Below are 12,411 nucleotides of genomic sequence, written 5' to 3' on the forward strand. Positions count from 1 at the left end.
CGGGTCTAGTGAACACGCCCTAACACGACCCTGGTACTCCTCCCACATGAGGAACGCCACCTGCAAAGCCAACGTTGCCACGCCTCTGAAGGTGCGGCGATTCCGCTCCTTCCAAATCCCCCATCAAGTGTAGATGAGCAAGCCGCTGAGCATCCTCTTTGCACGCTTTGGGCGCCCCTCAGTCAGCCCCTCCCAAAGGTCATTGACGGACCCGGAATCCGGCAGGGACGTCGTGGGGTCCGTCGCCTAGCCCTGAATGTGGGACCAGACTTCTCTGGTGAAGCAGCATTCTCCGCAGATGTGGATGATCGTTTCAGGGTAGATCCTGCAAAGTTGGCAAATCGGGTTGTGCGTCCATTGGCGAATCGCCAAGTTATCAGCGGTCAGGATCTTGCCATGAAGCACCGTCCAAGCGAAGAATTTGCACTTGGGCTCCGCCTGCGCTGTCCAGAGCTTGTCAGAAGAGAAGGGAGGTTGTTACCCGTTGAATTGCGCTTTCTGGGCCGAGGCTGCCGAGTAGGTCCCCGACGTCGACCATCGCCAGGCAATGGCGTCAGCCCGAGTAGAAAGCTGGACGTCGCAAATGCATGTCCAAAGTTCCACGAAATCCGCCATCTGCTCCGCGGTGTCAATCTTCAGAAGGGAACGCACCCAATTATGTGAAGTGAGCTCCTTCTGCACCATGCGCTGCTTCCTAGTAGAAATAGCCAGAAGCCTCGGCCAACGTTGGGCCGGCGAGGACCCATCCGGCAGCCAGGCATCATGCCAGAATTGCGCCGTGTCGCCGTTCCCCAAGGTGATCTTCGTCGCCGTCCTGAAGAGCGCCCGATCAGACGCGTCGCAAGGGGTAGGTAAGCCTACCCAAGGTCTGGCCCTGTCGGTCCAGTTGAACCAAAGCCAGCGCAGCCGGAGGGCCCTCCCAAAACGGCACAGGTCCGGCATTCCTGGGCCTCCGAGGGGCTTCGGCCGGCAAACCGTGCTCCAGTTCACTAGCGAGATGGAGGAATCTGCCTGGTCCGGCCCCCGGTTTTGCGTCCAGATAAACACGCGCATGAGCTTGTTAATTCTTTTGAGGACCCACGCGGGGAGGACGGACTTGGCAAGGGTGATTCTCCCCGCCCGAGTGAAATGGACGCCCTTCCAGCCCGCCAGACTCGCACCGACCTTGTCGATCAGAGGTTGGAAAGCAGCGCCTTTGAGTCTCGTCAGGGAAAGGGAAGACCTAGGTAGGAGCAAGGGAAAGAGTCCTGTTTAGCCGGAAAGGCAACAAGTGCGGCGACGGCTTCGGTGTCATCGCACCCGACCAAGAAGACCTCGGATTTCTCCAGATTGGTGCAGAGGCCGGAGGCGTCACCGAAGACACCCAACAACCGATTAATAATTGTGAGCTCCTCCGCTAGTGGTCTAGCAAAGATACCCGTGTCATTCGCGTAGAGGGATACACGCACACGCGCAGTAGCACCATGGAGAGGCCGCAGCACACCGCAGTCTTCTGCTCGTCGGAGCAAGTGGTGCAGAGGATCTGTCGCAATGATGAACAGCATTGGGGAGAGCGGGTCGCCTTGCCGAAGGCCCCTCGCGTGCTTGATCCGCGAGGCCGACACCCCGTTGAGGAGCACCTTGGAGGAAGCCGAGGAAAGCAGCGAGCAAACCCATTGCCGCCATCTTGGCCTGAAGTCGATCGCCGAAAGAACCTCCAGAAGATAGGGCCAAGAGATGGAGTCAAAAGCTTTGGAAATGTCGAGCTTCAGAAAGCACCCTTTTCCTTCCTTCTGTGCAGATCTCGGATAATCCCTTGCACAAGCACAAAGTTATCGTGGATGCATCGCTTCTTGACAAACGCAGACTGGTTGACGGAGACGATGTCCGGGAGTATGGGCGCAAGGCGAAGGGCCATCAGCTTGGAGAAGATTTTCGCGATACTATGGATGAGGCTAATAGGGCGGTAGTCGCGAATGGACAGGGCATCTCCTTTTTCAGGAAGGAGCACGATATTTGCCGAGTTCACGAGAGGGGACACACAGCTGCCGGCACCCGAGAGGAAGGCAATGGCTCCATGAAGATCGGCTTTGATAATATCCCAGCACGCCCGGAAGAACCTACCGGTGAATCCGTTCGGGCCCGGCGCCTTCTCCGTCGGGAGGCGGAAAACGGCAGCTTTGATCTCGTCCATCGTGAAAGGAGCCTCTAGGCATGAGAGATCCCTCCTAGCATAGCCGAGTTCCTCCCAGTTGAGGCAGGAGGAGCGAGCGGAGGCGGTGCCCAGGAAGGAAGAAAAATGGTCGCGGATGACCCACTCCTTCTCCTCATGGGTGACGGCGAGCCCAGCCCCCGACAACAGCGTCTGGATGAAGTTCTTCCTTCTCCGCCCGTTGGCCCTGATGTGGAAGAACCGAGTGTTGGCATCCCCGAGCTTAGTGGTGGACGAGCGAGCACGCTGCCCGATCTTAATCTTTGCAATGATCGCAAGGCCCGCGTACTTGCGCTTCATCGAAGCATGGAGGCGCCATTCCGCAGGGGAGAGGGCGCGGGACTCCTGGGCCACGTCCAGTTGTCCCACAACCTCCAAGGCAACGGCGATCGGCAGGCGCATGTCGGCGAAGTTGGATCTGTGCCAAGACGAGAGGGCTATGGCCGTGCGAGGAAGTTTGACATGGAGGCAACGGGCCTTGTCGGGGGAGGAGACGGGGGCGTCCCAGGCCGCGCACACCACATCCATGAAACCCTTCATGCGCGTCCAGAAGGCTTCGAAGCGGAAAGCCTGCGGTTTGGGAAAGAATTCGGCACCAAGCATTAGGAGGGGCGCGTGATCCGAGACCGCCGCGGGAAGGGCCTGAAGGGTAGCCGAAGGGAAGAGGAGATCCCAGTCCCCAGAGCAAAAGGCACGGTCGATCCTGGTAAGGGTCGGCACGCCTTGTTCGTTGGACCAGGTGAGTCTTCTCCCCAAGAGAGGGAGCTCCCTGAGCGCCATGGAATCAAGGGCACGCTTAAAACGCGCCATGAGCCGCCGGTTAAGGAGAAGATTGTTCTTATCCGTAGCCCTGTAGAAGAGACTGAAGTGACCAATGGCGAGCCACCTCGCCCCTGCGTTGTTGCCAAGTCTCGGAGTTCCTGAATGAAGGCAACTTTCTGTCCCTCACCTTGTGGGCCGTAAACACCCGAGAGGTTCCAAGAGGAGCCATCTGCCCGCCAAGTGACCGTCGCGGAGATCGTGTTCGTGGTGCAAGAGAAATTACTAAGCGAGAAGAGGCGTTGCGACGCCGCCAGCAGGATGCCACCGCGGGTGCCATCCGCAGGCAGGAAATCAAAATCGTCAACAAAGTCATCGCCCAAGATGTTGATCACGTCCATCCTAGAAACGGCTGGAGCTTTGTCTCCTGCAGGCAGACGATAGAGGCGCGAGCGTTGGCCACCAGAGCACGGACCGCCGCGCAGCGAACCAGGTTGTTCAACCCGCGCACATTCCAGCACAACAACCGCAAAGATCCACCCGCCGAGGATGGGGGAGGAACCGTTGTCGCCATTATAGGCAAAGAGGGAACCACACCAAGGCAAGACGGCGAGGGGAGAACATTAGCGACACAAAGGGCGCAAAAAGGAAGGCACGATGACAGCAACATGTAGTTCGATGACAGAAGTTCCGACCGAACACACACGAAGACGACGACCACATAACAGCAAGTTCTGAAAGTAAACGACAAGTTCTGAAAACGCGATGACATCTACCCGGGGCGCAGCCCGACCAAACCAGCAGCCGGAGTCGCCGCGACATCTTGATTCTGTGAAGCATCTAGTTGACGGCGATGCCACGCCCGCGGTCAGCACCACGTCCCATCCCCCAGCCAATGCCCGCAGCCCGGGGGGTCTTCTTGCACCTCCTAGCCTCCGCAACGAGGCTCTCGATGGCAGCAATCGCTTGCTCCGACAGCGGCTCCTTGAAGAGCTTGACGTAGGCCTCCTGTGCCTCGTCATCGAAAGGCGCCGCCGGCGGAAGAGAGCCGAGCCGACGTGCCACCAGCGTCTGGGCCGCCAGCGTTGAAGAGATGCCAGACAACGGGCGGGCGGCAAGCCTGGCTCTGCGGTGGACCGTGGTCGGAGGGAGCACAGCAGGCGTCGGGGAGACAATCTGCACAGCCGTCGCCGGAGTCGCAAGAACCGGCGCCGGCACGTCCGTGCATATGGCCGCGATGAAATCCTCCACGCGGGGCGATGATGGCAGCGACGGCGACGGCGGCGGGCCAGACATCGGGCCCGACGTCTCCAAGGCGTTGGGGACATGCACCTGAGCGAGGTCGCTGGGCGCCGGCTCTGGAAGGTGTGTCTGAGCAAGGAGGGGGGGCGGCGGGGACGGCGTAACCTGCAGAGAGAGCGAGGTGAGGGAGATGCCGAGGTCGTTGACGTCCGTGGCAGCCGTCGAGGGAGGCATGGCGGTGGTCGGCGGTGGAGGAGAGGGGCCGCGCGGCACTAGCGCATCCCTGCAGCCCGAGGAAGGCGGGCCACCCGGGGTCGCCATCTTGCGCGCAGGGGAACGCACCACCGAGCAGCGGCGAAGGCGCAGGGGGCCAGCGGCTGCCATCCGGCGACCACCGTAGCGCGAGGACGCGTCCGCGGGGACAGAGCTGCGCTGCGGGTAGGGCGCCGCCCTAGCAAGAGGCGAGAGATGAAGGAGGCGCCGCCCAGACGATTACTTTTTCGTGACATGCAGACTAAATATATGCTTAATTGTTTTCGATATGACACTCGATCGTCGGTGGTGGGTGTTTCGATATGACCTATGTCCGTGTGTGTTTGATTGCACATTTGCAAGCGATTTAGAGAGGAAATTGCATGCCAGATACTCAAACTTGGCAGGTATGTTCAGTTTCATCCATTAACTTGCAAACTTTAAAAACTTGACCTTAAACTTGGCAAATTGGTTTATTTTAGTCCAAATCAACGTATTCATGATTAACGTAGACATGGCTGGCATAAGGGGTTCTTTTTGCAAATTTTCAGGCGATGGAGTATTCCGTTTAAACCCATGAAGAGTTAGGTCTCGACCCGGTCCACAAAACCAAATCCTTCGAAGTCTTGAACCGATGGTTCAAAAGCGCCGCCAGCTGCTTCGTCGTATAGTAGTCAACACCACCGCCCCCATTGCCTCCCCCGTTCCCTTGGCCGCCACCGATCACGAGAACGTCGTCGATGTAGGGCCGAAGTGGGTTCACCAGCGAGGGAGCGATTCTATCATGTCTTGGCCCTAGAGGATGAGAGCATATCGTGGCCACAGGGAGGATAGTCAGAGGATGAGGAAGAGTATTTTGTGAAAATATCACAGTTGTCACCTCCTCCAAGCGAGAGCTAGATCACGGATTCGAGACCGAACTCTTCCAAAGGGTTAAAATGGAAGATTTCATCGTCCAAAATTTCGCGAAAAGAACCCGTCCGAGCCAACCATGTCCACATTAGCCGCCATCATGGCCGAATTTAGCCTGAATTCGTCGATTTGGACTAAAATGAATCGGCGTGTCAAGTTTAAGATCTCGTTTTTCAAGTTTGCAAGTTAATGGATGAAACTAAATATACCTGCCAAGTTTAAGGACCCGCCATGCAATTTCCTCCGATTTAGACCAACTTGGAAAAAGTGGGGTAAACACACTCGTGATTTCGTTTTTCTAACTAAACGAGTTCTTTTTTCTTCTGTTTTTTAGAGGATCTTTTTTCTTCTGTTGAGCATATATAGCGTTTGCATATCAGTGGACGCTGACGGGCCAAAGAAGACTACGAATCAATGCACGTTGCGAGCAATTTGGAACATCAAAATTAAGGCGGCTTCTATAAAGCTGTATGGGAAAGTTCCACTTGGTTTGGTGGGCCTGAACCAAAACACACCAAAGGTTGTCACTCTTGTTGGCATCATCTAGTGCGAGACAACACTGATTGCGCTGCCTTTTACACAATACATTATGACCATGAACACACGAGCACGAAGCAACATCCAATCTCGGCAAACAGAAACGAGACAGAATTCGTTAAGAAAAAAACAATAATCAAGCCAACCAATTCAGTTAAATCTACCATATGTACAAACACAACCTTTCTGGGTATCATACAATCTTTTTACCAGAATCCCTACTAATTAACTATTTTCTTTCGCAGGGAAATACTAATTAACTAATTAACCATAACTCAGAGAATCCACTACGTACTCGTATACATATCAGCTCAACATGAAGCACTTCAACTAGTCTGCACGGTCAGCAGCACCGCCATCGACGACGTCGGGAACGCCGACGGGGACATCAGAGAACGCGGCCAGAACGCCGCGGACGCTCATGCTCCGCATGGGTCGGAAGCTGAGCGACCTCTTCTTCCCCTTAGCCGTGGAGAAGACGTCCGACGAGTTCCGCAGGATGAGGTAGACCAGCCCCTGGACAAGCGCGAACACGGCCACCTTGGCCAGCGCGTCGCCCAGCTCCGGCGAGATCGCAGCCGCCGCCGCCTCCACGTGAACGTTGCCCATTGGCAAGAACTAACCAATTAGCCCAATTGTTTGATGTTTGTGATCACTCACTGACGAGACTAGCGAACATGTGTGCAGCTTAATTATAAAGTTATAATCGATTGAGTTCTTGATGGGTTGTTACTCGTTTATATAGCTAGCTAGAGCTGCCATGTGTATGAAGCTTGCTTTGAGTGGCTTCCGGTTGTGTGAGCCTTGTACGCAAGCGGTGAAGGAGGTGCAAGCCTGCACGCGTTTTGTTTCCACATCTGAACCTTAGCCAGCCTTCGTTGGCTCGTCGAGTACTCTGTCATATATGGAGAGTGCCACTTGAGCTGAAGCTAGTCCAGATATCTGATCCGGAAATGATTTTTGAGGTTGGCGTGCATGCACTACTACAAAACAGTATATATCTCACGGCTATCAGTAACGGGTCCTGAGCGACCGTAAGTGATGAACACCATCACTGTCGGTCGCGGTCCCGACCGCCACTGAAGAACAGACGGGGGTCTGCCCATCTCCGGCCAGCCAAACATCAGTGACGGTCGTGCGCGGCGACGGCCACTGATGTCCCATCATTCCTCGCGAACATCATCAGTGACGGTCGCTGCCTGGGCGACCGTTAGTGATGTGTCCGCGCGTATCACTAGCGCGCGCGTTCGGACGACCGTTAATGATGTACAACTCATCACTAACAGTCGCCCGAGCGCGCCCGCCACTGATGTTTGGCACATCACCCTCGGTCGCCCGCGAGCGACCGTTAGAGATATCCGGCTGATCATCACTAGCGGTCGCCTATTTCCCGACCGACACCGATGTTGTCGCGATTTAAATAGATCGAACAGAGCTGCAGCTGGTCGCGCTGCGCGTCTTCGCTGACCAGCTACGGCCACTTTCCCCTCCGGCGCCGGTGAAGCCCTGGCCAAAATCCATGACGGCGGCGCCCAGCAGCAGGTCCTCTCCCCTACTTCCTCTCTCCCCCGGCCCCATCTCTTCTCTTCAATCTAGCTTCTCGAGCTCCCCCAGCCGGCAGCGGCCATTTTTTGGCTAGCTCGGCCGCCGGCCGCCGCCCCCCATCAATTCCGGGCTCGCGAGCTCTCTCCTCTCTCTCCTCTGTTTCCCCACCCCAATCTCTCTCTCTCTCTCTCTCCGGCCTCTAGCTAGCTAAATCCGGCCGCCAACGCCGATGAAGCTCCATTTTTTTAGCTCTGGCCGCCGGCCAACTTGCGCCCTCCTCGTCGTCACCCTGAGCTTCTCTCTCCCTTGCGAGCTCTCTCTCCCTCCTGATCTTTCTTTCCGGCCTCCAATTTCTCCCCGAATGTCCCCAATTTCAAACTCCCTAGCTAGCTTCAAATTTCAAATTTTTAGTTAATTAACCCCTTAATCCCCTGGTTAATTATTAGACTTACTATTTTGCTTTGTGTTTTTCTTGTGAATTGTGTTGTAGATCGAAGGATCGTTCTTGGATGTACGCCACGGAAAGAATCAATGCTCGTTGGATAACCGAATGGATGGTCTTTTTTGAAGTCGCCAAAGGTGATATGGAAAGAAAAGGTCTTGTGATGATGTGTTGTCCATGTCGCAAATTTGAAAACACATCCATAATGAAGCCTGAATATGTTCAGATGTACGTGCTGGCATCGGGTTTTGTGGAAGGTTATTCACGCTGGACTTGTCACGGGAAGGATGCGGTTGATGTCGGTAGCGGCAGCGAAGATGATCATGGCCTGCAGTATGATCTGGCGAATGATTCTGATGAGGAAATAATGGTCGATGAGGAGGCTAATGTGGAAGGTGAAGGAGCTCCACGTGGCAGGATTGCCGAAATGCTAGATGACCCGTACCTACGGGAGCAGCTGGAGGACCCCGAAGATGAGGCAGAGTGTGCGAAGTTCAAAAAATTGTTGGAGGACGCAAACACACCCTTGTATGATGGAGCTAGCAAAGAAAACAATGTGCTCGAAGTAACGCTCGAACTTCTGAGGCTGAAGACAGCATCATGCTGGTCAGACAAGGGCTTCACGGACTTGTTGAATTACCTTGCTTCGATTTTTCCATAGCCACACAAGTTGCCCAAGAACACATACGAGGCGAAGAAGATTACATGCCCGCTTGGATTAGATTGCGTGAAACATCATTCATGTCCAAACGGCTGCATGGTATACATTAGAGAGTACGAGAACCATGAGAGTTGCCACATATGCGGTGCATCGAGATACAAGAAGAAAAACGTCGGAGCTGGCGAAGACGATGGGGGAGAAGTGATGAAGGGTAGGCCGGCAAAGACTGTCTAGTATCTTTCGGCAGGTGGCCGATTTGAGCGTTGGATGCAGAACATTAAGGACGCGAGGTATGTCATCCATCACGATCCGGCGCAGGCAACAATCGATCCTGACGGGCACTACCGTGTGGAGGAACCTAGGGTCCTAAGACACCCTGCCGATGGGACTCAGTGGAGGAACTTCGACACGGCATTTCCAGATTTCGGCGAGGAGCCTAGAAACCTGAGGCTCGGTCTCAGCACTGACGGGATAAATCCTTTCGGAAACATGAACAACAAGCACAGCATATGGCCAGTGATCAGACGGAGCACGGGACAACGCCGAAGGAGAAGTCTGGTCTGCAAATCTTAGAAATTGTGAATGATCTTGAAGTTGTCCCCGGAAAGATTGCTATGAAGAAATATAAGGAATCGAAGGCGTCGTGTGGAAAAGGAGGTTTGCCTACCAAATAAGGGAAATGCGGCGAATGGAGAGTAAAAAAGTAGCCATACTAGATCCAGCGGTGTTCAACTATGGTGACATCGGTCTAGAGCCAGAAAAGGAGCACTCAAGAGCTCCGGCGATCAAATACTTGCAGGACTGTCTGAATAAATACGCTGACCACGACTTTATCCTCTTTTTCCTTAATTTGGAGTAAGTTGAATTATACATATGGCACCGTTTGTTCTTTCTAATTCAGTTTTTCTTATACACCCTTAGGGATTTGCTCGCGGACGCGCCAGCGCGGGTCATTGTTGGGCAATGGGATTGACTATAGGCGAGTACTCACATCGCTGAGTGCCTCTTCAGTAATCCCAAGTGTCGCCTTGTTGCGGTCATCTGCTGACAAGAAGCTTGAAGAGAAATCACGAAACGCATTTGTTCTGTCTTCCTCGGGTAATTTATGGAAACGAGACCCGTGATGGGCATTTCGAAGAGGGGGAGCGCTTTTGCCCAAGGTGTCGGATGACTCCAGCCGAGCCTTTATGGACGCTTGAAGTGAAGCCCTCCCAAACAGGCCCTAAGTTTGTCAGCTTCGAACTTCTGTTGCTTAACAAACTCTTCTTTTTCTTTGACCAAGTTAAAGCGGTTCCTGGCCAAGGAGTTCGCATACAATTCCAACTCTGCAGGAGTTGGGTCATTCATGAGAACTCCCGAGTCAAGGGCTGCTTGAACCCGCGACTTCTCCGTTGCTGGATGACCACCTTGCGGATTTACAATCGTATCCGCAGTCGAAGGAGTTGAGGTGACAGGATTTGTCATGAAGACTTGGGCGATGGCGCACTCGGGCGCAGAATTGGTGATGTCATGACAGCCTTCTTGTTCCAGGAAGTCACCAGCGTCGCTTGGGACGGGGCTTTCTGCATGACAATGCGGGTTGGCTTCGATCCCGGAGGGAGTCTCGGGGGAGTCTTGCCCTCCGAGTGGTTCTGCCAGATCTGTCAGCGGGATCCTACCTAAAGGTGAAAGAAGAAGCGTCCTCTTCCGAGTTGGAGCAGTTAGATCTGGTAGTCAAAGGATGCCAGTTCGGTCGGCTCGGAGATGGAACTCCCCGAACACGAGATCCACGCCAGCATCAAGCGCGTTGAATACCGCACGGCTGGCAATGACAAAGTGAAAGGACCCGAAGGTAATTGACTCCGCCTGAGTCGACGACGGGTTTGAAGAATCTGAAACCGCCGAGGTCGTGTTTCCAACACACTTCTTTCCCACAGACGACGCCAATGACGAAGATGTAACTTCGACAATGTCCATATTGATGGACTTGTATCAAGGAAAGATGAGTGTGTGTCGGCGAACTCGTCGGCTAACAAGGACACAGGGGACACGATTTACCCAGGTTCAGGGCCCTCGATGAGGTAATACCCCTACGTCCTACTTGTCGGATCTGTATTGATGAGTCGATTACAATGGGGTGCCGCATAGTCTAGATGCACCGAGTCGTCGAGTGCGTCTAGGCGACTTGTATCTAAGTTGGGGGTGTCCTCTTGGCTCCCCCTCCTGGTCCTTTATATATGTAGAAACTCAGGTCTCGGGTAGAGTCCAAGTCGGTTACAATGAGGAAATATGCTCTAATTAACCTTCCTTGTCTTGAGTCACAAGATTTGGCATGTAAACTGCTGGAGTCGAGGTAGGCTTCCTTGTGGTCCCCCAGCTGGGCTGTACCGGGTATACTCGAGTCGAGTGCGTGGTTAGTCATAACCACGTCAATGGAATCATCACTAACGGGTGGGCAGTCCGCTAGTGATGATTGGACCATCACTAATGATCGCCCCGCTCGTTAGTGATAAGGTTTTCCGACCGTTACTGATAAACCTTTCTGTAGTAGTAGTGATGCCATGGATCATCGCTGGTGAGTACGTACGTAGTAGTCTCCTCATTTGCTTGCCCACTAATTAAACTCCCGATTGATGTGGGACACAATGATTTCATCGATTTTTGCACAGTAAATAAGGCATAATAATTTCATCGATTTTTGCACAGTAAATAAGGCATAATAATTTCATCGATTTTTGCGCCCAAATGATGGGTGGCCGTTTCTGTTTTCACCGCTTCACTTCCTGATTGATGTGGGACACGTGTCCAAGATAAAAATCTTGTGGCCCGGATTTTTCGGCCGGGTTTAGCCTATAAAAGGAGGAAAGTGAAAAGAAAATGCCTTTTACCCGCCCGTTAGTGATGAGATTTTCTGACCGTTACTGATAATTCTTTCTGTAGCAGTAGTGATGAATCATCGCTGGTGAGTACGTACTTAGTAGTCTCCCCATTTGATTGCGGCTAACCCACTAATTAAACTCGAAAGCTAAGTAAACCAGCTGAATCGGCTGCAGGGAACACGTATATACGTGGTCCATTTTCGAGAGCTTCCTTACTTTTACTTGCCTTGCCGGGCCTAGAGTTAACAGGGTACGTATCAGCGATAGGTTAACGTTAGTTCACGTGGCTGCCATGCTTTCCGGCCGGACGCGGTGGCCAGCTCTTGCAAGCCAAACAAAATGCGTGCTCGGGTGGTTTGAAACGTCCGCTCCATGCGCGCTTGCTTAACCCTCAAGTCCATTGCTAGCTGCGCCTAGCTTTGCTTGCGGAAACAAGGCAGCTGGTGGTTCTTGCATTTTGTTGCGGTTACTAGTGAGTCACCACTCACCAAGAGTCAAGAGACTTCCCCGCAAAAACAAGACTTGGTTATGTGAGATGTGACTTATGCAAAGTACGTGATCGGCTGACGGTTGTCATGTACTAGTAGTTAAACCATGTAACTTTGCCTAAGCAATCCAATTAAGATGAGAAAAATAATGGTGTGAAATAGTACATAAAAGACGCTTTGGCCGAGTGGTTAAGGCGTGTGCCTGCTAAGTACATGGGGTTTCCCCGCGAGAGTTCGAATCTCTCAGGCGTCGTTTCTCTTTTTTTCTTATCCTTTTTCCTTTTGAAGAAATCATGTGATATCTGACATGTTTTTTTTTTGCCCAAGAGCTTTATTAACTGATTGCACCACTGGTATTACACGTTCGTGGTCGCTCAATCCACATACAATTTTGGTTGTCCGATAACATGTAAAGTCCAACCAGTTCTTATTCAAAATAAATTTAGTTCAAACATTCGTTGCCGTCTTTTTCTTCTCCTTTTAACATTGCTCTTTAGAACAAAAGCGAAAAGATACTACTGACA

General features: G+C 53.0%; 1 protein-coding gene and 1 non-coding gene across 2 annotated transcripts; one reads left to right on the top strand and one right to left on the bottom strand.

Moving 5' to 3' along the window:
• Window positions 1–6,011: 6,011 nt before the first annotated feature.
• Window positions 6,012–6,730, bottom strand: LOC100832828. Its single transcript, XM_003560900.4, has one exon. The coding sequence runs from the start codon at window positions 6,500–6,502 to the stop codon at window positions 6,224–6,226; it is 279 nt and encodes a 92-aa protein (XP_003560948.1). The 5' UTR covers window positions 6,503–6,730; the 3' UTR covers window positions 6,012–6,223.
• A 5,328-nt stretch (window positions 6,731–12,058) lies between these two features.
• On the top strand, window positions 12,059–12,140 carry TRNAS-GCU. The gene has a single exon. It is a non-coding gene; the product is annotated as a tRNA-Ser (tRNA).
• The last annotated feature ends 271 nt before the right edge of the window (window positions 12,141–12,411 follow it).

The sequence above is a fragment of the Brachypodium distachyon genome, chromosome 1 (genome assembly GCF_000005505.3).
Source record: "Brachypodium distachyon strain Bd21 chromosome 1, Brachypodium_distachyon_v3.0, whole genome shotgun sequence".
NCBI lineage: Eukaryota > Viridiplantae > Streptophyta > Magnoliopsida > Poales > Poaceae > Brachypodium > Brachypodium distachyon.